At 36.9% G+C, this 26,550-nt stretch overlaps 2 protein-coding genes across 2 annotated transcripts in view; one reads left to right on the top strand and one right to left on the bottom strand.

Moving 5' to 3' along the window:
• Window positions 1–64: 64 nt before the first annotated feature.
• On the top strand, window positions 65–15,793 carry TRMT10A (tRNA methyltransferase 10A). Its single transcript, XM_058193523.1, has 9 exons — window positions 65–349; window positions 1,890–2,001; window positions 2,634–2,836; window positions 3,357–3,519; window positions 4,148–4,219; window positions 5,540–5,614; window positions 6,414–6,563; window positions 8,474–8,579; window positions 11,260–15,793. Exons 3-9 carry the CDS (start codon window positions 2,637–2,639, stop codon window positions 11,436–11,438), a joined length of 945 nt encoding a protein of 314 aa, XP_058049506.1. The 5' UTR covers window positions 65–349; window positions 1,890–2,001; window positions 2,634–2,636; the 3' UTR covers window positions 11,439–15,793.
• Window positions 15,794–16,661: 868 nt separating this feature from the next.
• The window catches only part of C8H4orf17 (chromosome 8 C4orf17 homolog), a 130,722-nt gene continuing 120,833 nt past the window's right edge, over window positions 16,662–26,550 (bottom strand). Inside the window, exons 5-9 of the mRNA XM_058193622.1 lie at window positions 24,899–25,048; window positions 21,670–21,751; window positions 20,443–20,596; window positions 18,758–18,801; window positions 16,662–16,825 (exon numbers count right to left, since the gene is read on the bottom strand). Coding sequence (XP_058049605.1) covers window positions 16,662–16,825; window positions 18,758–18,801; window positions 20,443–20,596; window positions 21,670–21,751; window positions 24,899–25,048 — 594 coding nt within the window. The remainder of the gene's footprint in view (window positions 16,826–18,757; window positions 18,802–20,442; window positions 20,597–21,669; window positions 21,752–24,898; window positions 25,049–26,550) is intronic.

The raw sequence follows: 26,550 nt of genomic DNA, 5'->3' as shown, positions 1-26,550 counted from the left end.
AGTCACATTTGGATCATTGAACCAGATGTGAAATACTTCTTCAGCTCCCGCGGACAAACGTTTGTAGTTCAATAATTGAAAATGCCCTTTTTAAAAAAAATAAAAATAAAAATGATTTAACACCCTCCCAAAAACAAATTACAGTATTAAAATCGAGTCAGGGAGGAGTTTTCCCACCACAACCCCGCCTAGTAAGTCACGAGACTGAGATATTGCGTCATTAGTCCGCGTCGAAAGGTGCCACTGCGGTCTTGGGCGTCAGCGGCGGCGCGGGTGACGGGAAGGGCTAGCCCGGCTTCCTGGTCCTTCGGCGGTGGCCATTGTTCTGGTTCGTTCCCTGGGCTACGAGGTAAGAGAGAGAAAGAAAACCCTTCCTCCTAGCTCGGTCGGTGGGGAGGTCACGTTTCTCCTGAGCCTTCCTCCACAACGGTTTTTAACAGTCGAGCTTGATTTTGCCCAGCTTAGCGCTCCCTGGCAGCCATGTTGGCTGGGGCACGACGGGAGTTGTAGTCCCGCCCTGCTGCCAAAGACTCCGTGCAGGGCCAGGTTGACTCTTTTAGCACAGGGGTCCTCAAACTTGGCCGCTTTAAGACTTGTGGACTTCAACTCCCAGAATTCTCCAGCCAGCATAGCTGGCTGGAGAATTCTGGGAGTTAAAGTCCACAAGTCTTAAAGCGGCCAAGTTTGAGGGCTCTTGTTTTAGCATCATCTCCTCCCAGAGTCGACTCAAGGCCCATCCGCTTCGGAGCAAGTCCGTTAGAAATGCATTAAGTCTCTGTTACGAAGGTCTTAAAAGGAGGAAAAAGCCGCTCGAGTTAATTGAGGCGCCTTCTGGCACCTCAGGCATAGGCCCTTATGTCGTGTGACGAGGCTCTCTGGGCAAAATCTGCGCCCTCAGATCCATCAAACCTTGAACTGAAAGGAGCCTATACTCTCCCAGAAGTGGGGCCGGGAAAATCCGAATTAAGAACATTGAGAAAGTGGTGGTGGGGGGGGGGGGAAAGAGCTCTCAAAAGAAACGACATGGCTGAAAACTCCTCTTTTCCAAGCCGGTGCCTTCCAAATTTGTTGGACTTACACTTCTGACTGAAAATTCTGGATCTTTTATTTCAACAAATGCATCTCTAAATTATTCAGTTCCCTCCTCATCCATGCAATTCTCCCTCTTGATGTCAGTGTCATTTTATACCACTTTATGAGCCATGACTGTGATTTGTTTTTCAGAATAATATTCAGGATGTAATAATAGTACAAGAAAGCATATTTTGAAACCACTATTTAAAATAATAGAACCAGGGCATCTTACTTCATTTCTGTCTCTCTGGTTATTTTAGTCTTTTGAGGGTTCCATCCCTTTCTTCGTGTCTAATTCGATAATAACCCATATAGGAGCTGAGCCTGGGCATGTCTTTTGGCATTCACAACTCAGATTAATTTCTATGGATCTTTCGAGGCATAAAACATCCTGCCTTTAACCAGTAAAAACTTTTGGCACTTTCAGAGTTCACCACTCATAATTTGAAATGGAAACAAAGGGACTTAAAGCATCTGTCCTTCCAACTTCATCTCTTCAGTATATGTTAGAATTCAAAGACCCAGGCTTCCTAATTAAAAAGGATAAAATTGTGAGCATCCTTAGGCTGCTGTTGCTTTTGTTAAAACGACATAACTAGTATTTTACCACATTTTACCATTCTCTCCCTTTCCCTGCCCCCCCCCCCCAGTGTAGAAGGGTGGGGCTTGATGCTTCTGTTAGGCTACAAGATTGACTCCCAGACACTGCAGGGCAAAATTGAAAGTCATGGTTTCTTGCAATTTAAATTGTTTCAAGAAAATATATTCCCTTAAGGAATGGAATAAACTATGGACTTATATCTTATTATTGTCAGTTTGACGCAAAGCATTTGAAGAGGTTCTTTGCAGAATTGCAGCACAGGATTGCAGATCATCTTTGAAAGCTGCCCCTAGTTGTCTGCATGCTTGTGTAGCCATCCAGGAGAGGTAATTCTTTTGCATTGTTCAGTGTTGCCAAGTACCTTTTTCTAAGGCTTTCTACAGATTTTTTTTTTAAGATTTGGGGATATTTCCATTTCATTGAGTTTATTATGAAGTGTCAAGGCTATATTTTGCAATCGTATAAACTCTTTACTGTTATTTTCTTTACTGATATTTAATCAAATGGTTTGTGATTTCTCTAGTAAATGTAATAAAATGAAGACTTAATCCAGATAATTTTTAAACTGAAAATAAAATAATGACTATTATATTCTTGCAAAATAGAATGTATGATATATCAGGGTAACTATCATCTGTGATTTTCCTATTTTATTACAATCCCCCCCCCCCAAATACTGTATCAGCCTTGGGCCATCTATTTATTTCAATCACAAATGTCTTGAATTAGTACTTGTTCTTGTTTATTGGCATTTTATATGTTTATGTATGCATTTCAAATTATGAAATAAGGATTTTTTTCCTTCATAATTTGTATGTTAGGCAGAGAATCCTTATATTCAACTGCTTTAGACAAGAATTTTTAAAATATATTTTGGGCACAATTTTTAAATAATATTATATATTCTGTTTGACTTGAGGTTTCTAATAGTCAAATTAGGTTTTTTTTTTCTTCGAAGCTCATGTCTTCAAGAATGCCACCAGAAAACTTTAAAACAACCAATGCTACTGATACAGAAGAAAAGATGAAGTGCAACGTTGATAAGGTAGAAATTAAAGACTTGCCACTGGAAAAGATGGAGAATATTGAAACGATGTCAAAAAGACAAAGAAAGAAGTTAATAAAGCAGAAACAATGGGAAGAACAAAGAGTCTTGCGCAAGTATGGTTTGTTTCTTATAAAAAGGATGGATTTTGTGATTAGGCACTTCTGGGCTGATTTATTTTATTTTTCCCAGTTTCTTCAATGAAAAAGTTTAGAACTAAGCCTGAGGATTATATGAGCTCATCCTCTCCTTTTCTCTGCTTCCTTTATACTGGAGAGGAGTGAACAAATGTGTAATCTCTCTCATCTTGCTTGATGAAAGACTTCTAGGAAACTCTTATGACCTATCTGGTTTCACACTGTATAAGTGGTCTCTTATTGGACAAATGAAATAATAGGTTATCTATAAATACCTACAAATCTTTTTGTTTTCTTCTGGCCTTCCTTTCCACATTTCAAACATGCTTTTTCTTTTCATGACTCATTCATTATTCATTATCCGTGAAGCTTGTATTCTGCTTGAGAATCATATATCACCATCCAACATTTAAAACAACAATATGGAAGAATATAATCAGCAGATAATAGCCTATGTTATACCATGGAGTAATATAGTAATGTTTTGTTTCCATTTCAGGCAAAAACGTAAAGAAAAACGCTTGAAAAGAAAAATGGAGCGCCAGTCTCAGCTGGAATCAAACAGTGAAGAAAATGTCAGGAAACGTATGCGTAGAGATATTGTTCCTAGTGCACTTCGGCTTATAATAGACTGCAGTTTTGACAATTTAATGGAATTAAAGGTAAATGGAAATGATATTTAAGAAGCAGTTCCAAATGACTTAATTGATGGATGGATGGATAGATTGATTGATTGAAAGATTATATCAAGTGATTGTCAACTTGCTGCAATCATTTAGATTTTGTAGTTATTCTCCAAAATTCTCAAGATACAGGTAATTTGCAGTTAATGACTGCAGACTGTGACTTCGAAATTACAGTGACATTTTAAACTGGCAGGGAAGCTTGTAAATTGTTCCCACCACTTTTTTCCCCTGAAGAACTCTGCTACAGAGCTCATGCTCTGTTAGTGTGAGGTCAGGCCTCATCCCTTCCCCCACCCAACCACACTTGCACCTTGCAGCAGCACCCTTTCCCACTCTTGGTCATGTATACAGCATTGCTGCCCAGATATCTTTAATCAGATTGTTGGCTTCATCTGGATGATTTTTAGAGCAAAATGTAAGAGAGAGAGCTCAGAAAACCTCTATACTTTTAGTATGCTTTCTTCAGGTACATGTTTTAGAAGTAATTTCTGATGGTTAAAAGCTTCCTTTCTTTCTCTTTAGCATCTCTCTGAATCTCTTGGTTAAAGCATTTTGTGGTGCTTTCTCTGAAGAACAGTATAAAAACAAATTGTATTATATACAGGATGTCAAGAAACTTCACAAGCAAATTCAGAGGTGTTATGCAGAAAATCGTAAAGCACTTCATCCTGTTCAGGTATGTCAGTCCAAGTAACCTCCAAATAGCCTTCTTTGATGACTTTCTTAGTGTTATGCAATTCATATGAAAGAAATTTTTAACATAAAATGATTATTATACTTGCAGTTTAGCATAAATAAAAGTAATTTAAAGATTTCTAGATACTGGTCTAGAAATGCTACAGTACAAATGTTCACATGTGTTTAAATATAGTTGCCATACCTATAGTGAATTTACACATGCTGTGGATAGTTTAAAGTACTGATTGCCATGGGGTTTTTTCCTGTGACAAAATGTCTTGGGTAACAATGCACATATACATAGAAAAGGAGCAAGAAGTGGTAAGGAAAAGATGTTAATGCATTGAGATAAGAAAAAGAATATAAAGTGTGACTAAAGGTAGTTTATAGCAGTCCATTCAATATATCTCTCCACATCTTTCTACTGCTTGCAAGTCATCCTTGCAAACCATCCACCACAACCTTACACCAACTCAAACATTGCCTTTTGCTCTTTAAACATCTCAGAGGTCTTTGTCAGCTCCATCCAGCTGCAACTTTGCCTTCTCCTTTCTGTCAGGTCATTCATTTTTCCTTCATATATATGTTTTGAGGTTCCATCTCATTAATTGCCTCTTTGTGACAAAAAATCTTCATGCATACACTAAATCCGGCTAACACCATATTTAATCACTATATGAACTTTAATATAAAACACAGTAACTGCTCAGGAAAGCACAGACTGTATCTAGGCACGTAAATGACATGACACCTCATACAGACACACTGCAAATTTTATGGCAAAGGTATTTCACTGAGAATCTTGGGATTTTTTTTTCACAAGTTGTATCTGACAAGTTGTTTTGCATGTGAGATTAGTGAATGCCATAATGTTTATAAAAACTTTATAAACTATTGGTAGGGATGTGTCATGGCAGAACCCATGATACATATTTGTTGTCACAAGGAGCATTGCATGTATGCTAAATTTAACAGAGTAATAACGTTTAATAAAGTTTGTACTATTTACACTGGCTTTCAGTACCTCTTCCTTGGGGATCTCTTACACATACAGCATATTTAGTGTAACATTAATTTTTCATTTCATTTTTTCCTGTTGACAACATGTTTTTATGGTTCCATATGTTTATTTCATCTGTAGTCTTATCTAACTTTTGCCACATATTATTTCTGTGGTAACACCACAGAATCACCTAAAGTGTGTACAAAAAAAGCCCCTTACACTAAAATGTTTAAAATATGAAATGGTGGAAAAGAGTATTTGATTGTATAATCTTAAAAATTATCAATGAATGTTGCATGCATTTTTATTCTTTAGTTTTACTTGACCAGTCACGGAGGCCAGCTGAAGGACAACATGAATGCAACAGACAAGGGATGGATAAATTGGAAGGTGCTAGCAATTTAAGTATATAATTTTAATTATTACAATTAAAAAAAATTAGATCAATTTCTTACAAATGCATGAATTTGATAGGGACTGTCTCAATATTACCAATTGTTAGATTGCTGGACTATGAACTTTGCCTTCAGTAAAATGAAACTACCATTACAGGTAGTCCTTAATTTACAACAGTTCATTTAATGAACATTTGAAGTTACAGCAGCACTGAAAATAGTGACTTATGACTGTTCTTCACATTTACGACCATTTCCAGCTTCCCTATGATCATATGATCAAAATTCAAATGCTTAGCAACTGGCATGTATTCATGAGGTTGCAGTGTTCTCAAGGTCATGTTAACATGTTTTGAGACCTTCTGACAAGACAGTCAGTGGGGAAATCGGATTCATTTAACAACCATGTTACTAACTTAACAACTGCAGTGATTCACAACAGCGGTGCCAAGAAAGGTCATAAAATGGGGCAAAATGTACTTCATTGTCTTGCTTAGCCACAGAAATTTTGGGCTCAATTATAGTTAAGTCAAAAATTGCCTATATTTTATGATGACTGAGTGACTTACAAATAAGTGTCTTCTTCACTTTAGCTATAATCTTTCCAATGTTCTACATATATAGTATAGATATTAATTTTTCCAGATAAATGACAATACTTTCATTGCATTGTTAACCCTTTCCTGATAGTTACGTAGTTTTCTTAGTGCAGGCATAAATATATATACTCAAACTAGTGAAAAATCTATAGTTTTAAAATAATTTATATTTGGATTTGTGCTTGTGTCTTGAAGGATATTCAAATTAAATCAGCTCATTATAATGAGTTGGTGAAAAAGGAAGATCTTGTTTACCTTACCTCAGATTCTCCAGATGTCTTGAGTGAATTAGATGAATCAAAAGCCTATGTTATTGGCGGCTTGGTTGATCACAATCATCACAAGGTAGATGATTAATTATAATGTTTTGCATGTATACTTGAAAAAAATCATATTGAACTATTATATTGTATTATATGTTGGACACCTGTCGATAAACAATGTTTTTGAAACTGATCTAAGGGCTGACCATTCATTAGAATTAACTATTTTAAATAAACTAATTAAACCTATTCACAATATGACAGCAAAGGTGGGACCATTAGTGCTTCTGGGGAAGTGTAAACTTGGGGTTACCATTGAGGAGGCCTGTTGTCTAGAACACGTCCCATGCACCTAATAAGTGGTAGGCCCTCTTTTAATTACAGCAAAATAGATGGGCTCAGTTCTTTTACATGCCTGATACAGTATATCCTGGAGCTGCATTAATAATTGTAAAGAGATTTAAAAGCATTTTGAATTGGGCCTGAAAACCTACAAATAACCAGTATGTGTTCAAAATGGATTCTGTCAAAACCTATTAGGAGCCACTACATTATGTACTAGCTGTAGTTTCTTGGATCATTTTCAAAGATGACCTCATATGGGGTGCATTACAGTAGGCCGACCAAATCAGAGCAAGGGCATTTTGGTTCAAGTAGGATTACACTGGCACATCAGATGGAGCTGGGTAAAAGGCTTTCTGGCCATGGTTTCCACCCTTTTGTAAAGCTTGAAGTCACAGCAAACTCCTTCAGGGAATATAGTCCCATCCACTGCGCCTACCAGAATTATTGACAAACCAGCAGTTCCAGCTTGCTGGAATTTAAACTGAGATCGTTTTTTCCCGATCCAGATTCTCACAACTGTCAGGCATCAGAACTGAGGAGTTCTATGGCATCTTTAGTTAAAGGTGGGGAAGGGATATCAGGAGCATATTAGCGATATCTCAGCCCAAAATTCTGAATAATCTCCCTAGGGTTTTCATGCCTTTTTAAATAATATGGAGGAGACCACTGAGCCCAGAGCCACCTGCACTGACTTCTCAGGGGCTCATCTCTCTAAGATCACCAGCAGGAACTATTCACTCAAGTAAAAGGATCCATACCATTCCATAAGTAAATGAAAATTCTGTAGATACTGTCACACTACAAATATTTATTATGGTCACAGGACAGCATATTGTCACAATACATCTATGCTCCGTAACACAGATACAGCATATCAGCAGTGCATTTGTGTGGTTAGTATTTCATCCAGTACACATTCTGTTATTTTAATCATGTTTATTGTATTGCCAGCATTAAAAATAAATGCCAAAGGAATTTAGTGTCTAATAAAAGTGTCTAATAAAAGTGTTTATAGCATAGGCGTTAGTTTACAGGAAAATCTGTAGAATGTGTAAATAGGGCAAGCTGATGAATGGTTGGTATGTCTATTATCATTTGTCATTGGACTGTTTCTTTAAAAAGCTTGTATAATTTTTATGGGTTTCTGATGATTTGCCTTCAAGTCACAGTCTAGCGATAATATTTTTTTTAGCTTCACCAGCTGTTATTTGTTAATATGGGTAGTTTTGGGACATTATTGAAAATATGAGTCCAATATTTGAGGAAATGAGGTTATAGCACAGAGTGGATTTGACAAACAACAAATTTTTGCACAATTTAAGAAAAAAAGCCAATACTTTAATTAAAATTTTGAGCTGTTTCTCTCCATATCAGCTCTGATAACTGGTTCACTTCATAAAGAAACCGTTTATTTTGGTGAATACATAATCAGTTAATTGGTTAACTTTGTATACAAGCCATGAAAAATAAAAGTGCTATCTTTTATAAGCCAATGCTCTATAATATGAAACATCTGTAAAACATGCTGTAAGGCTGTGTGATGCATATATTTTATTCAAAAATAAGGTGAATTCAGTACAAATAAATTACCTCATAATCTCAGGCAATGTAAATAAATAATAGTCATTTTCTTTATTTTGCTTACAGGGAATTACATACAAAAGAGCAAAAGAACAAGGTATAAGCCATGCACAGCTCCCCCTAGGAAACTTTGTGAAAATGAACAGCAGGAAAGTTCTGGCAGTCAATCATGGTAAGAATAAATTTTATTTTCCCCCCTTTATTTTTGATTCTATGTTTTGTAAATGAACCATTTATGTTTTATGATGTCAGAAGTAATTACCATTTCTAGTTGTGATTTCTGATAAATACTGAATATTTTGACAAGCACTAAATTTCTACAGCAGACAGTTGTCTAGTTCTCAAAATCCTGGAGAACAGTTCTCTACCGGAGATATTTGTGTATTAGCAGTGTAATAAATAGCCACTGAGTATCACTGAATTACTTAATGAATGAATGAATGACTTTTATTCACAATAAGCACCTGTTTAACATATTTTCCTGGTTGCTCCTTCACATTTTTCTGTTAGTAAACAGTTCAAATCACAGTAAAGATAACTGGGACAGGGAAGCTACAGAAGTACTCTCCAACCAGGAAAAAAGGCAGTACAACATACCAGAAGATATGATTTGATGCTACAGATATTTTTCTGACAGAGTAGAAATCAGGAAAACGCTTGGGTATAAATGAAGCAGTTATGATTTTATTTTTACTTACATACTTATAGCAATAATGCAGCAGGTTTCCATCCTGCCCTCAACTATCCATGAGGTATAGTGATCATATCACAAACAGATCTCCAGAGTAACCTGTTTTCTCAATTCCCCATAACACACAGACTACAAGTTCAGTTAGATGTTAAAAATGGAATTGATTTTGATGAGTCTATCTTATTTGCAGCTTAGATTAATTGCAATATGTCCCTTTTAGAACTATGTTTTCATCTGCTTTTAAACATCAATCAATTCTCTTTATAGATGTATGATTTAAAATGTTTGTTATATTAATTTAGGGAGAAAAACATTAAAAAATAGTTACTTCTCCCTTAAGAACAGTTGCATGCTGACTTCTTTTCTATTTAATAATTTTAGTAACAATATATAAATCAAATAATATGTGCAAAATATGATTGTTTTGTGGTTACTGTAGAAGCTTCAAATAATGTTTTATTACCTTTATTATCTAATTTTCTTACCTTATCAAATGTTTTCTTTTGGAAAAAAAAACAAAAGTGGTTTTCTTTTTGTTATAGTATTTGAAATCATCTTGGCATATCTGGAAAAGAAGAACTGGGAAGAAGCCTTTTTTACTATTTTGCCACAACGAAACTGCTGCATGAGGCAACTGAGGTGACTGTCGCCTCCCCATGCAAGCAGCAAGAGACAGGAATTATTGAAGATGAAGTCTCTGAAAGGAGCTAAATGTCAGTGAAAATACTATTCATGACACAAAACAGAAAGTTTCCGACTTTGGAATTTATGAGATGATGCCATACCTCCTCTCTTGGTTTCAAGCACTAGATTTTTATTACCAAGTTTAAGCTGTATATTTACTCATAAAATATTTAATAGCATTTAAATATGCAAAAAATGTTGTAAGGCTGTGTGATGCATATATTTTATTCAAAATAAGGTGAATTCAGTACAAATAAATTACCTCATAATCTCAGGCAATGTAATAAATAATAGTCATTTTCTTTATTTTGCTTACAGGGAATTACATACAAAAGAGCAAAAGAACAAGGTATAAGCCATGCACAGCTCCCCCTAGGAAACTTTGTGAAAATGAACAGCAGGAAAGTTCTGGCAGTCAATCATGGTAAGAATAAATTTTATTTTCCCCCCTTTATTTTTGATTCTCTGTTTTGTAAATGAACCATTTATGTTTTATGATGTCAGAAGTAATTACCATTTCTAGTTGTGATTTCTGATAAATACTGAATATTTTGACAAGCACTAAATTTCTACAGCAGACAGTTGTCTAGTTCTCAAAATCCTGGAGAACAGTTCTCTACCAGAGATATTTGTGTATTAGCAATGTAATAAATAGCCACTGAGTATCACTGAATTAATGAATGAATGACTTTTATTCACAATAAGCACCTGTTTAACATATTTTCCTGGTTGCTCCTTCACATTTTTCTGTTAGTAAACAGTTCAAATCACAGTAAAGATAACTGGGACAGGGAAGCTACAGAAGTACTCTCCAACCAGGAAAAAAGGCAGTACAACATACCAGAAGATATGATTTGATGCTACAGATATTTTTCTGACAGAGTAGAAATCAGGAAAACGCTTGGGTATAAATGAAGCAGTTATGATTTTATTTTTACTTACATACTTATAGCAATAATGCAGCAGGTTTCCATCCTGCCCTCAGCTATCCATGAGGTATAGTGATCATATCACAAACAGATCTCCAGAGTAACCTGTTTTCTCAATTCCCCATAACACACAGACTACAAGTTCAGTTAGATGTTAAAAACGGAATTGATTTTGATGAGTCTATCTTATTTGCAGCTTAGATTAATTGCAATATGTCCCTTTTAGAACTATGTTTTCATCTGCTTTTAAACATCAATCAATTCTCTTTATAGATGTATGATTTAAAATGTTTGTTATATTAATTTAGGGAGAAAAACATTAAAAAATAGTTACTTCTCCCTTAAGAACAGTTGCATGCTGACTTCTTTTCTATTTAATAATTTTAGTAACAATATATAAATCAAATAATATGTGCAAAATATGATTGTTTTGTGGTTACTGTAGAAGCTTCAAATAATGTTTTATTACCTTTATTATCTAATTTTCTTACCTTATCAAATGTTTTCTTTTGGAAAAAAAAACAAAAGTGGTTTTCTTTTTGTTATAGTATTTGAAATCATCTTGGCATATCTGGAAAAGAAGAACTGGGAAGAAGCCTTTTTTACTATTTTGCCACAACGAAAAGGGGCCAAACTGCTGCATGAGGCAACTGAGGTGACTGTCGCCTCCCCATGCAAGCAGCAAGAGACAGGAATTATTGAAGATGAAGTCTCTGAAAGGAGCTAAATGTCAGTGAAAATACTATTCATGACACAAAACAGAAAGTTTCCGACTTTGGAATTTATGAGATGATGCCATACCTCCTCTCTTGGTTTCAAGCACTAGATTTTTATTACCAAGTTTAAGCTGTATATTTACTCATAAAATATTTAATAGCATTTAAATATGCAAAAAAATGTTGAAGGAGCTTGGATTTCCAAGGATGCCAATATTTATTTTCCTTCTTAATTTTTTATTTAATATTTGCTGGAGACTATTTGTTTTTTATTCTGAACCTCACAGCAGAATTTTAATTGTAATACAGTAAACATTCACTCGGCTGAAATGTGTATTGAAATTCAAGTATAACGTTTTCTTGTTTATAATTTTCTTTGCTTCATGTTTGTAATATTTGAGATTTTTCCTTAGTAAAGGCAAGACACGACAAAATCCAACTGCAACTAGAATTGTAGATTAGGAAGGTGAAGAGCAATTTTGCATTTTATTAAGGCTTTTTGTTCTAAGCTAAATTCTCTTGATTCCTGTGCTTGTAGAAACAGGACAGAAATTTATTTTACATTTCAGTTTTGCTGATGAAACCCAACTACAAGTTTTCATTATGGGCATGCTTAGTAATTTCTGCAGTAAGAATGAAAATGAAGGTGCATCGTCAGAAACATAACATATACAGCAGCTTTCCATTACACTACTGACGTTGTCTAAGACAGTGTAAGGAGTTAACATTGTATATGTTTCTCCCCCAACCAAGGCTCAGGTAGAAGAAGCTAGGCTTTCACAACTTCTGTGTTGCAAATGAATACAAGAAGAGGCTCCACCCCAGGTTCACTGAAAGATTTTTTTTTTAATAGTTACAGTTCTTCAGTAACAATATTAAAATTGTTGAATGTCCAGAAAGGCATATTTCTTATGTGCTATAATATTACATGACATGGTGAAAAAATAAGTCCGCTACTTCAAAGTTACTTAGTTTTCAGAAGTTCAAAATCACTATGAAATTCAGTTATATACCAAAAGCTTGAAATGTTTTAGACAAATTAAGGAAGTTTCATATGATTGAAGTTAAGCAAATATCAAAATTAGAAGCTAATTAGAATTAAGATTTATTATGTGGGATCGTTTCAAAAAGTTGACCAAATAAATTGTGTGAACAGTGTAACATGTTTTTAAACTTGAATTCTTTTTTGCTCATCTTATTCAATGTTATGTGAAATTTAAAATAACAAATATTATCTATCTATCCACAGACACACACACACACTCACACACACAGATTGCCAGTAAATAGTATTCAAAGTTGATCAAAGTTGTTTAATCTGTTGAATTAATTGTCCCATGTAGTTGAACTTTTTCTACATATTTTAGTCTTTTTTAAAGTTATTTCACTGAAGTGAAATGACTGGAGGTTTATAAAATTAAATGTGCTGCTTGAATAATAGATTTTAGCAGAAAAAATTTACATGTTATACTGGATTCCTTCAATGTTTTAATTTTATTTATTGTTCATTTAACTCAAATGCAGCCTGGTATATATAAGCAAATCTAGATTCTAAAACCAAATGGCTTTCCTCTAGAAGCAATAAGGAAAGAAAGTGGAATGGAAATAGAGGGTGAAGAAGCTATTTAAATCTAAATTGACTATCAGAAGGTTATCACTGTTTTTCCTATCATACAGGAAGGGTTCCAATCTCAAAAACTAGAAACTGGAAAACCATGAGTTATAGTCCTGTCTTAGGCATGAAAGGCAACTCGGTGATTTTGGGCCAGCCACTCTTTCTCAAACTGTCAAGGTTCCAGAAAAACCTCTTCTGCATAAAAAAAACTCAGAAGCCATTGTCTTTCAGAGTTCTTTACTAGCATGAGGAAACTGGCACACAATGAGTGAAATTCCAAAACTGAACTTCCGGATTCTTTTCCCAGTTATACAAACCCCAAGAGTCCCACCCCCCTAACCCCTTTGCTGGTCACATGGTCCCACGTTCTCCTAGTTCATTCGAATATCCACTCACCATCCGGTGAACACCATCCGACCTTGACCGCTTGAAGAATGTTACCATACCCCTCAACCCCCCTTCTTCCCCTCGGGAAAAATGTGGCAGCGTCTGGAACCCTAAAGTCTAGTATGTAGTAGTAGTATGTAGTAGGCCTGACACAAACCATGTCACAGGGCTGTTGTGGGAAAATAGGAGGAGGAAGAAATATTAGGTATGTTCACTGCCTTGAGTTATTTATAAAACTAATAAAGTGGGACATAGAAAATATCAGACATTTTGGATAGCACAAACAATGTTTTCTGGAAGAATGAACATCTTCCTGTCTAAAAAAAAATGGTGCTGAAAGTTTATTACCAATACATTTATTTTGGTGCGCCAAAGAGTTGGCAAAATGAGCCATTTTCCAATTTTGTCTCTTTCAGGTGTCATATTTTCTGTAGTTTTGTTTTAAATTTACCTTTATTAGAGGTATTTATTAATGGTTGACATTAGATCAAAATACTATATATCGAAACACTTTCCATTTCTATTTTGTGAATAATTGTTTTTTCCGGCAACAATTTTATCATGTATTTCTCTCATAATACTGTGAAAGTTTGCTATCTTTTGCAGCAACTAATCTCCAGTAACATTTTTAGTAGTTCCTTAGAATAAATTGTATAAATATATGCCTGGGAATATTTGGTAGCTGTCTGAAGACTTTTATGAAGTGTTTGACATGGATATATGACTGTTTAAAGTAGCCTATTTGACTTTTTTCAGTAGACCGAGACATACAGGATCCTGAAGACTGCAGACTCAGCTGTTAATGTCTGGGGAAAGTTTGGAGGAGGCCTATAACACTTTATTATAGTACAGTGAAACATAACCACCACACTAGAATAGACATGGGTATAGCTCTCATTTCTATCTCACTGCTTGTTTTGGTTCTGCTACTTTTGGTGGAGAACTAAAGTAAGCAAAGGAGCAGGTGTCCATGCATATTGGGTGGAAGGGGAACTGGAGGACACGGGCATTAATTTTCTTCGTACAGTGTTAGGCTAGAATTAATAAATCACTGCGCGTTTCTTGGGACAGAGGTCTTTGATTATCAACTGGGAGTAAATTTTTTCATTCCTCCATGCAGATTTTTTTTTCATTGTGTGATGCTTTGACTTGTCCATTCCATAATTACTCCCCCACCCCTTAGCTATATCTTGTGAATATATTGGAACATTTAGGGTGTCAGGGTTCTGAAGTTCCAAGATGGCTTCGGCCAGGCCAGCTTCAGGGTTAAGATAGGGTCAATGTCATGTTGTAAGGTCCACTTTTAATTGAGCTTCAGTCTTTTCATATGGTCTTATACTATCTTAAAGTACTCTGGTACAGTGAAGAATTCATAGGGCATTTTATAATAGTGGGCTGCCGGGTCCTTATGCAGCAAAGCAACCCCAAATCATTTATTTATTTGTATGTTATTTTTACAAATAAGGCAGCGAACATATCCAACACATCTTCCCCCTATTTTCTCCACAACAACCACCCTGTGAGATGTTCGGGGCTGAGAGTGAATGATTGGCTCCGAAGTTACCCAGCTGGCTTTCATGGCTAAGGCAGGACTAGAACTTGTGGTCTCCCACTTTGGACTTAAAATAACTTTATTGTCACTTTGAATGTACAGTAATTGGGCATATATTAAAATGAAATTTTGTTGCATACAATTCTCAAAGAGTCTCCACCTCTAATATACACTACATAAACATGACTAAATAAATACAAAATTATTCATGACTATATGTGCACATGCACACATTCTGCATTACTGCCAAGCAAGCTACATGGATGAGTCCCTGAAAACAATGCCAAAATCAGTTTGAAGATTTTAGTAAAAGTAAAGGTTCCCCTCGCACATATGTGCTAGTCGTTCCTGACTCTAGGGGGCAGTACTCATCTCTGTTTCAAAGCCGAAGAGCCAGCGCTGTCCAAAGACATCTCCGTGGTCATGTGGCCGGTATGACTAAACACCAAAGGCGCATGGAACGCTGTTACCTTCCCACCAAAGGTGGTCCCTATTTTTCTACTTGCATTTTTTACGTGTTTTCGAACTGCTAGATTGGCAGAAGCTGGGACAAGTAGCGGGAGCTCACCCCATTATGCGGTATTAGGGATTCGAACCGCTGAACTGCCAACCTTTCGATTGACAATCAGCATTTTAGCCACTGAGCCACCGCATCCCTTTAAGATTTTATTATTGACTGCCTAAAGCTCATTTTATATTCCAGTATTGCACTGATACTCCTCTTACACAAATAAGGATTCAGAATGATGCTTTGGGATATGAGGAGCTGAGCTAGAATTTGAAAGTAACAATTTTTCTCCCTATCCCATGGTATGCTTTTTCAGAAGCAATAATCCCTTTGAGTAGGAAGCTTCTGCAGTGTTGATTCGGATTTCTCCACAAATATATATACAATCTGATTTAGTAAGAAGACTCTTAAAATTCTTTCTTTCCAAAGATAGTATGACTGTTCTCATTCTCTCTCCTAAGCTACCTTTCATCCCCTAAAGATGTGCACAGCATAGAACTCCTGAGACCCACCCAGCCCCTCCAGAAAAAAGGTAGAGATGTTCAAGCCACATGTGTATATTCCATTTTGGGGTGCTTGATATGCTATTAGGGGCATATTGAAACCTATCATTTATTAAAGTAGCTTTAAGGTAGCACCAACATTCTTCCATAGAATTCTGGAAAGGAGAAACGAATAAGCATGCAATTGTTGACTTACTATTGTTGAAATCTAAAAGTTAAAACCTAAAAGTTAAAACAACGTTATCTTTCGTTGTTAACAAAAGGTTCCTTGGATTAGTAGAAAATGAGATTATCAATTTTAAATGATCAAAACAGAAAATAATTTAAGTTGTTAAATCCAGACTAGTATCTTTCTTGGAGCTAATCCTCAGTGAAAAGTGCATTTCAATTTCTGAAAGTTATAAGTAAATGAATTACTTCGTTATTTGTATTCTGTCATAATGAAAGTGTCAGTTATGTCTTCTACAAACTTCAAACATCAGTTGTGAACTCTTACAAAGACGAATAAAATGTATTTAGCATTTTCATTACTGGTTCACTGTATTAAAGTTCAAGATTTGGGCTTAAATCAGGAGGTCGCTGTCAGAGATTCACTACACGCTACCTTCCAAGAAAATGTTGTGCTCGTTTTCAGAGACTCAGGAACAGGTGTGAAGAATTCCTCCTGAATTAAGTTTTTCTAAGGCGAGCCTTGTGGTATAACAAATGGGTGCTCTTTTGGGTCGAGAAAGGAGACTGAGGGCCACTTGAGTGTTTTGTGGAGCTGCTGGGAAGTTCCTCCTCATTTCCATCTATATTCCCTCTCTTTGCAAATAAATTACTTTTTTCTGTATCTGAAAGAAATTTTCAGAAAACGCTAGTTTAAGAAAAGGGATTTTCTTGTCTACGCATCTAATGAAAAAGCTACCTTAATTAATGCACTGCGTAAGCAGTTATACATATGTCGTTATGCAGACTCTAAATAGCAGCCTGCCCTAGTTTTCTTTTTTTTTTATTCAAAAAGTTTTACAAAATTTTTTTTCCCCCTTTCCCCCCCTCCTCCCCCCTCCCTTCGCAACCCCCCTCCCCCCCCCGGACTTCCCGGAACGAGCACAAGGTATAGTTAAAAGTAAAAAAAACATATGCTAAAAAGTTTTCGTCCCAACTTAATTATACCCCTACAATCATCAATTCCTAACTTCCCCAAAAGCAATCAAAATAATACATCATAATCATTCAAAACAGTCTGATAACTCTTAGTCTGATATCTACGTTGAATATAGTCAATCCATTTTTCCATTCCTTTAAGTATCTTTCTTGCGTATTGTCTTTCAAAAAGGCTGATATCTTCGCCATCTCAGCCAAATTGGCAACTTTCAATATCCATTCTTGTATTGTTGGTACTTCTTTTTTCTTCCAATATTGTCCTATTAATAATCTTGCTGCAGTTATTAGATTTAAAATCAATTTAGTCTCAATTACTGTACAATCCGTAATAATTCCCAACAAGAAAAATTGCGGCAGGAACTTTATCTTCTTTTTCAGAACATTTTGTAAAATCCACCAAATTTTTATCCAAAAGGCCTTTATGTCCTTTATGGCAAAAAGTTCAGAAGGAGTTGATTGTTTGGAAAAAATTGCAATTATCTTTGCTGGGGAGAATTGCTGCTATTAAAATGAATGTTTTACCTAGATTTTTATTCCTCTTTCATATGATACCAATAATTAAGAAAGATAAGAATCTTGAGGAATGGCAGAAGGGAATTAACAAATTTATATGGGAAGGTAAAAAAGCTAGGGTTAAAATGAAAATAATTCAAGATTCTCGGGAAAGGGGAGGTTTAAAAATGCCTAATTTTAAATTATATTATGAAGCAGCTGCTCTCTCTGCAATAAGTGATTGGTTTAATTTAACAGAGGACAGAATTTTGAATATAGAAGGTTATGATTTGTTATATGGATGGCATGCATATTTAATTTATGACAAAAAAGTGGATAAGGCCTTTAAAAATCATGTGCTAAGAAATGCCCTTCTGCGTGTTTGGAAAAAATACTCTTATAAACTAAATTATAAGGTTCCTATATGGGCATGTCCTAGACATACAGTAGAAAATATAAACATAGAACAGAATCAGGAAATGATTACATATAAAGATCTTTTGTATACTGAAAGAGGTAATTTGCAGTTAAAATCTCTGCAAGTATTAAGAGAGGAAGGGAAAAATTATACTTGGTTTCAATATGAGCAATTACGTGCTAGATGGAAGGGAGATCAGAAAATTGGTATAGAGCAGAACGAGGGAAATTTGGTAAAGCAAATTAGAAATCAGTCTCAGGAGCACATAAAGAGATTGTATAATGTGTTACTTGAAATAGATTCTGAAAGGGACTTGGTAAAGGACTGTATGATAAAGTGGGCACAAAATTTTCAGGAGCCAATATTATTGGAAACGTGGGAAAGAATTTGGGTTAGAAATGTTAAATTCACGCAGGCACAGAATCTGAGGGAAAATTTTTATAAAATGTTTTATAGATGGCATCTAGATCCTAAAAAATTATCGTGTATGTATCCAGAAATGCAAGCAAAATGTTGGAGATGTAATTGTGATGACGCTACATATTTCCACATTTGGTGGACTTGTAAGGACATAAAGGCCTTTTGGATAAAAATTTGGTGGATTTTACAAAATGTTCTGGAAAAGAAGATAAAGTTCCCTAGTTTTCTTCAGTATTCAAAATTTAAAATATTTATGAGTTAATTTTTTAGGAACAAAATATATACCCACCTGGTCTTGATCCTTTACTGGCTAGCGATCCTTGGCTTGAAGTCCTAAGTGGAAGTAAGATTTTTTAACCATTCTGTACAAATCTAACATTAAATTCAGTGTGAATTTAATAAAAAAAAGGATTCTAGAAAAAAATTAATACAAATAAATAGTTGGGAGTTGAGCAGAAAGTTCTGTATTCTTTTAATGTATAAAGTAGTCACTGATGAGATGTTGTCTTCTTGTTAATTTCCCCATTTGCTGTTTGATTCCAGAAACTGGTTTTACCAGCAGACTGGATTTTGGTGCCTTTTAATCCATTTCACCATACCTACAGAAAATTCCCAAATGGTTTTTCCTACTAATATAAATAATGTGCCCCTTCACATTGAACCATATCACCAAACTAATAACACAGTATTGCAATGCTGTGTTTAAAATATATAGAGAAGCCATGGTCACTTGAAAGCAGTTGTAGGTATGTAGGGTTGATAATATCTACATGATGAGTTGACCCACGCACCAAAAATTATAAAACTCTCATCCTAAAAAATAGTTGTTGTATTAAACTTGATTAAGCACATACTAAATAAAAACACTACTACAGTACTAACAAAATATTATTTACATTTTCATGGAACTCCAGCTGCTTTTTGAATACAAAAATGACAAAAACAGCATCACATTGCCCCTCTGAGGCAGGCATGTGACATTATGATAGATTATCAAAGGCGGTAGAACATGGAGTGCAGCAAGGTGGCATCATGCACATTTGGAAAAGTCACAATATATTTTCTTTTTGTTTGTGCACACTTCTTGGAGAATGAATCATGAGTTTACCCATAGTAGGTAATTACGATTGGTGTAATACCATTGATGGTGTCAAAATTACTTGCCTTGAAATATTATCAATCCAAATCAATCCATTGTAGGATGAAGGCCTTTTCATTGAAGGTTAAGACTATGATCTAGCACATTTATCCAATGCAGATTAACAGATAGATGGTGTTTGATTTTCCAGTCTAGGGAAAAGACTTGAAACTCTCAAGTCATTCTTCAGAGAGAATGACTGGCCCAAAGTCACCCAGGTCTAGCCTAACGGAAGAATGAGACTTAGACCTTCCCATTCCACTTGCTATTGCCTTTCTCTTAAAATCGAGAAGCTATTAAGATGGTCAGCTGTTAAATTTTATTTGCAGGAGTCCTGAGAAGCTTCAGATAAACAGTCCCAAAGGTGCTTTTTCAAGAGACAGCTGGACCAGCGGTGAAATCCCCCTAGTTCTATCCGTCTCGCCAAACCGGTAACACCAGTGGCGGGAGGATCCATCCATCTGCTGGGACATCATTACATCCTGGTTTTTTACCATCTGCGCATGCACAGAAAGTTCTGCGCATGTGCAGAAGAGGCTAGCGTGCATGTAGCCTGCGCTTGCTCCCGAACCAGTAGCGAAGGTAAGTGGATTTCACAGCTGAGCTGGATTTTCTGGTTTTACTTTGAACACATTTTGCTTCTCATCCAAGAAGCTTCTTCAGCTCTGAATGTCTTCAAGGAAAAAACAGAAAGTCCATTTGCCTCTTGAAAAAGCACTTTTGGGACAACCATGACCTGGATGACTGAGAATCTCTACAGACATTCAGATAAACAGGTTACAGTAAGTGCTTCCTTGGTGCAAACTCCATTCCTTGTGCACTTTTTGCGAGTTTACCTGACACGGCTACCTTCATTCGGTGTTCCTTTTTGCCCTCTCAGCAAAGCCTGAATGTTTGGAACTTCAGTTTCAGTCTGGGCCATTGGCCTATAATACAAAAGATCGCGGCTCGTCATATCGGACCGTATGAAATTGGATACGAATTCTTTCTCTGAAATACAAAAGATAGAGGGGCACTTTAAAAGGTAAGCTTTGAAACTTATTTTTTTGGCTGAGCAGTGAGCAATCTGCTCGTGTTTACATTTCACTCATGTACGCTTTGTGACTGAGAGTATGGTGGGTACATGAAAAGGGTTGATTAAGAGCCACAGCTAGTGGGACAAACTCTGTTTCCCTCTCTTTGTAACTCAAGGATGCTTCTTTCATTCTCTTTCAAATTTAGAAAGTATTCCAGACACATGTAATCTAGAGAATTTTCCTATAAATAATGTTTCAGGCTCTTCCTCTACCTGCACATAATTGTGCTTCAATATGTAGTTTGTCTATTACAGGGGTATCAAACTCAAGGCTCGGGGGCTGGACCCGGCCCATGGGGTGCTTAGATCAGGCCTGTGGGGCCACCCTGGAAACAACGAAAACCAGCCTGCAGTGCCTCTGCCAGCAAAAACAGAGTTCGGGAGGAGTGGGTACGTTCCTCCCGAGATCTATTTTTACTGGCAGAGGGTTGCAGGAGGCCGTCCCAGCCAAAAACAGAGCTCAGGCACCCGTTTTCACTGGCAGAGCACTCAGGCCGCCACAGGCGCCAACACAAATGATGTTGGGCCCACCCTGGCCCCCCAAGGTTAAACACAACCCTGATGCGGTCTTCTATGAAATCAGATTTGATACCCCTGGTCTATTACATCTATTACTGTTTCTATATCTAGTTGGTATGACTTAAAAGGATGTAGGAATGATAATCATCCTTCTTTCTAAATGAAATAAGGCGTATGCTGATTCTTCTCATTTAGTAGACTAAAAGTAAAAGAAATGGCTGCTTTAACAGTCACATTAAATTTAGTAAGCCAGCTCATTAAAGCAGCAGTTAGCAGTAAACAGCATAGTTAGGTTCATGTAAAAGCCTGAAAACTGGTGTGTGGCTTTAAGGAATAGCAAAGCCTTCAAAAGCACTTCTTCCAAATACTTTTCAAAGTGTACAGCACTTAAAACAAATAATTGCCTGATAATTGATACAATAAGCAAAACAAAACACATTGTGTGCAACTATCACATGTATTCTCTTACCTTTCACAGTTGCCTTCGATAACCACCTTTGAATCCCTTTAATGGTATCTGTCTGTAAAATGTCACAGAGTTTTTCTAGGACCTAGAATCAAGATGGTCGCATTAGGTAGTAGTTTGATTGTCTTGTGTACAACTCTATTTATCTTTTTAATGTTCCAGTTCAATGACTGATTTTAAAAAATCAGACAATACTGCAAAAAAGATATCAATGTTCTTCTTTTTAGAACTCTATTGGTTTTATCCCTGACTCGGTTTCTACTGGGCCAGCCAAACATTAGTTGAAATTATATACAAATGCTGTATGTAAAGTTTAAAATAATTTATCCTTCATAATGTGTAACACATAGCACCATGCTTGCAATACTTCAATTTTTTAAAGATTTCAGATAACTAAATTGGTAGAAAAAAAGGCAGGTATTTTGGAGAAAGGCATAACAGTAAAAATACGATTTATTATTACATATAAACTGAAACAAACTTTAAGGTTGTCACTGAGAATAGGAAAGACAATGCCACTGAGTTTGGCAAAGACAATACAACAGTTTCATGCACCTAGGCAAAATTGCAAAAGGCAGTTTCCAGTGGATTCTGAATGTGGAGTCTGATGGAAAGAATAGGGACACCCAGCCTGAAAAGATCTAACTAACCATTTTTAAAAAAACATTGTGTCCATGTGTGTGTTTGTGTGGTGTGTGTGTGTGTGTGTGTGTGTGTGTGTGTGTGTGTGTGTATGCCCTTCAGTCATTTTTTACTCCTGGAAATTGCCCAGACAAGACCCTGGAATTTCTTGGCAAAATTTCAGAAGTAGTTTGCCATTGCCTGCTTCCTAAGGCTGAGAAAGAGCGACTGGTTTTGTATCTAAGGAAGGATTAGATCTCACAGAGCTGAAGAAGCTTCTTGAATGGACTTACCTCTGGAGCACCAGCTTCCCTGGTTCAGCTCCAGGAGCCAGAGGCAGGCCAGGTGGAGGAGATAACGAGGCCTCCGTCCCCTGACTCTTTCCCCCCCCAGGCCATGCCTCCAGACCTGGCTGGACCCTAGATTTCATAGGCAGGAGAGGCGGGAACAACAGAAGCAGGAGTGGGGCAGGCCTAGGAAGTGCTGAGTCATGGAGCCATACCCCACAGGATATAAAAGCAGCAAGGGCTGCTATACCACTTCGTGGCAAGCAAATCAATTGCTTAACTACTGTTTGTTCCTGATTGATTCATCGGCATCAAGAGAGATAACAAAGACACTTGGAAGACGCTCGCTAGTTTGCTGTCAGAGCTGATAGTTTCCAGCTAATTAAGTCATCGCTCGGACTGAGGCGAGGGGGACAGAACACAACCATGACCCGGATGACTGAGAATCTCCATAGACATTAGATAGCACAATTCCTGTTTCTAGTTGGTGTAATCTTTATTCTGTATTGCCAATCATCCACATTTTTGCTACCGAAATATAGTAGCCTCAGAAGAAAAAACCCAACAGTTGTTGTTAGTTGCAAAGTCGTGTCCAACCCATCGTGACCCCATGGACAATGTTCCTCCAGGCCTTCCTATCCTCTACCATCCTCTGGAGTACATTTAAGCTCATGCCTACTGCTTCAGTGATTCCATCCAGCCACCTCATTCTCTGTCATCCCATTCTTCTTTTGCCCTCAATCTTTCCCAGCATTAGGCTCTTCTCCAGTGAGTCCTTCATTCCCATTAAGTAGCCAAAGTATTTCAGTTTCATCTTCAGGATCTGGCCTAGTATTGGGTAATGTTGACTTAAGTAATATAATATTAATAGAGGTAGCTCTTGTTTAACAACCATTCTTTCAATGACTTTTTGAACTTGTGACACGGCTCAACAAGTGATACTTGCAACTGGTCCTTGAAGTTTCACCCGTCACAATGCCCTGGCAATTAGATGATCGTAATCTGAGTGCTCAACAACTGGCTCAGATTTCTTACTGTAGGAATGTTCCCTCAATCACAGGATTGCCATTTATCCTTGCTGTCTTCCCACAATCAAAGCCAATGGGGAAGGCAGCAGGAAATCAGCAGTCATGTTCATGGGAAGTTCTCATTTAATGACTTGCATCTTAATGAAGACAGTGACTGGGGACTGCCAGAACTGACATCATACTTTTTGATCACATCACTTAGTGATGAAATTCCAGACCCAATTCCAGTTGTTAAGCAAGACTACCCGTAACGTTTATGTTTTAATACATATATACCGTATTTTTTGGAGTATAAGACACACCTTTTTCCCCCCAAAAAAGGGGGTGAAAATCTGGGTGTGTCTTATATTCCAAATGTAGCCCCATCCAGCTTCTCAATTGGAGGTTTCAGAGGCTGAAAGAAGTTTCAGAAAAGAAGCCCCCAAATAGAGCTTCAGAAAAGAAGCTCCCAAACAGAGCTTCAGAGGCTTTTTTTCTAAAGTTCTGTTTTGGAGGCTTTCAGAGGCAGAAAAATGTTTTTTCTGAAACAGAGTTTCAGAGGCAGGAAAAAAAGAAAAAACAACAACAACCAAGGCAGAGAGCTCACAACCAAGGAACCTGTTGCTAAAATTCACCTCTGGGAACAGCTGATTGGGGGTATTCCGGGAGGCCAATCCACCTGCCAATCAGCTTTTTTCTTATTTTCCATCCCAACTAGTATAGACTAAGGTGCGTCTTATACTCTGAAAAATACGGTATGTTTATTTTCTATGATTGTAAAATCTGCCCAGAGTTACCCTGAGGTAAGATGGGCAGCTAATAAAATAAACAAGCAAACAAATCTTAGTTGGGTTTCATATACCCCTTTGGTTTCATCAGCAGCACTTTCTCTGTTTCAGTCTCCCTTGAGTTGGGTATCCTTCATTCATGTGGAATTAAAGTCTTCCAGCATGGCCAGTGGTGAGTTTTGGCAGTTCAAATCTATGTAAATCTATGTAAATCTATGTAAATGGAGGACACCATGGCTGGGGAAAGCTATCCTGAGAAATGTATGGGTTTTAAAGAAGTTTAAACATTTATCTACATTCAATATCCAATAATTTCATCGACCATCTGCATGCTTTTACTATTAGTTTCAATTAAGTAGCGACAACGCAATTCAAAGAAAAATAAGATTACATCCTGGTATGTTAAGAGGGAAATTACTGTATAATCTTTCACAGGAATATTCCTTCAGTCTTATCTTTTAAACACCATTCTCCTTTGGCCAACTTATCTTAACTTATATAGAAGAACCACTTACTGATCGTATCTTACTTTTATTTCTTGATCCAGATAGCTTGGGGTGTAATTCATATTTTCCCTGAAGTTTTCTTTAGGATGCACTCTCTGAAGAGGGAAAAGATGGAGGTCCTGAGAAGTCCTAGTTTGTGGACGGTCTCCTAAGTATTTTGTCAGAGGTTCATCCTGGGGATCAAGCATTATACAAAGAGAGACAGCAAATATAGATGAAAGCAAAAAGAAATGTACCTGCTATGCTTCTGCTCTGGTGTGGTATTGTACGGGGCAGGGGTCTGCAACCTTAAACACTCAAAGATCCATTTGGACCCATTTCCCACAAAAAAGAAAACACCGGGGGCCACAAAACCCTTCCCGTGCCTGACTATTTCTTGAGTGTCCACAAAACTAGCATATGTAGTTAAATTAAACATTCTGTTTTCTTCTGAAACTTTTGTTTTCTTGGATTTATCCATGGTTGAAAAGCTCAATAAATTGTGTGCCGGCGGGTGTCGCACATTGGCAGTTGTGATGCATATTTTGAGTGACAGGGAGCTACAGCAGAGGGGTGAAAGAGCCACATGTGGCTCCAGAGCCGCAGGTTGCTGACCCCTGGTATGGGGAAAGAGGAATATCTGAGGGGAGATCTTACCAGAGTTCAAGCCTACCAGTCTAGCTGGAGAATTTTTCCCTCTTGTTCCGTTCTTCCATCCTGGGAAGATGTGGCCTCAATTTCAGAGCTACCTGACAGAAATTTGCCTTGGAGACCAAGAAATTCCTTCTATGTTCCTTGGTGAAATTAGTCTACTAAACACACCAATTACTAGAGAAGTCTATAAGTACACCCTCATTTCTACAATTATGCAATCTCCATAAATACTGGTGTGTGTGTGTATGTGTGTGTGTGTGTGTCGCACATTGGCAGTTGTGATGCATATTTTGAGTGACAGGGAGCTACAGCAGAGGGGTGAAAGAGCCACATGCGGCTCCAGAGCCGCAGGTTGCTGACCCCTGGTATGGGGAAAGAGGAATATCTGAGGGGAAATCTTACCAGAGTTCAAGCCTATCAGTCTAGCTGGAGAATTTTTCCCTCTTGTTCCGTTCTTCCATCCTGGGAAGATGTGGCCTCAATTTCAGAGCTACCTGACAGAAATTTGCCTTGGAGACCAAGAAATTCCTTCTATGTTCCTTGGTGAAATTAGTCTACTAAACACACCAATTACTAGAGAAGTCTATAAGTACACCCTCATTTCTACAATTATGCAATCTCCATAAATACTGGTGTGTGTGTGTATGTGTGTGTGTGTGTGTACGCGCACTTCTGTGCTTTTGAGTTAATGTGAACACTTGGTGACTGCTTGGACAAGTTCCTTCGGTTTTCTTAGAAAGATTTCAGAAGTGGTTTGCCATTGTTTACTTTCTATACAGTAATGGCCAAAATTGTGCAAAACTTTTGGGAAAAGTGTATTTTCTAAAACAAGCTAATAACACCACATTTTTTTGGAATAGTAGCATAAAATTATATATCAATAGAAAGATAGTTCAATCAAGAATGTAATGCAATAAGTTTTATGAAGGATTTGCTATTAGAATAGCAGTTACAGTATAAAGAAGAAAAGTGAAACATGTAGAAAAAACAAGAAGAAAAGTGAAACATGTAGAAAAAACAAGATATACAAAATTAACACCAT

The sequence above is a fragment of the Ahaetulla prasina genome, chromosome 8, assembly GCF_028640845.1.
Source record: "Ahaetulla prasina isolate Xishuangbanna chromosome 8, ASM2864084v1, whole genome shotgun sequence".
NCBI lineage: Eukaryota > Metazoa > Chordata > Lepidosauria > Squamata > Colubridae > Ahaetulla > Ahaetulla prasina.
The sequence above is the reverse complement of the archived record's forward strand: the minus strand, read 5'-3'. Positions and strand labels throughout refer to the sequence as shown.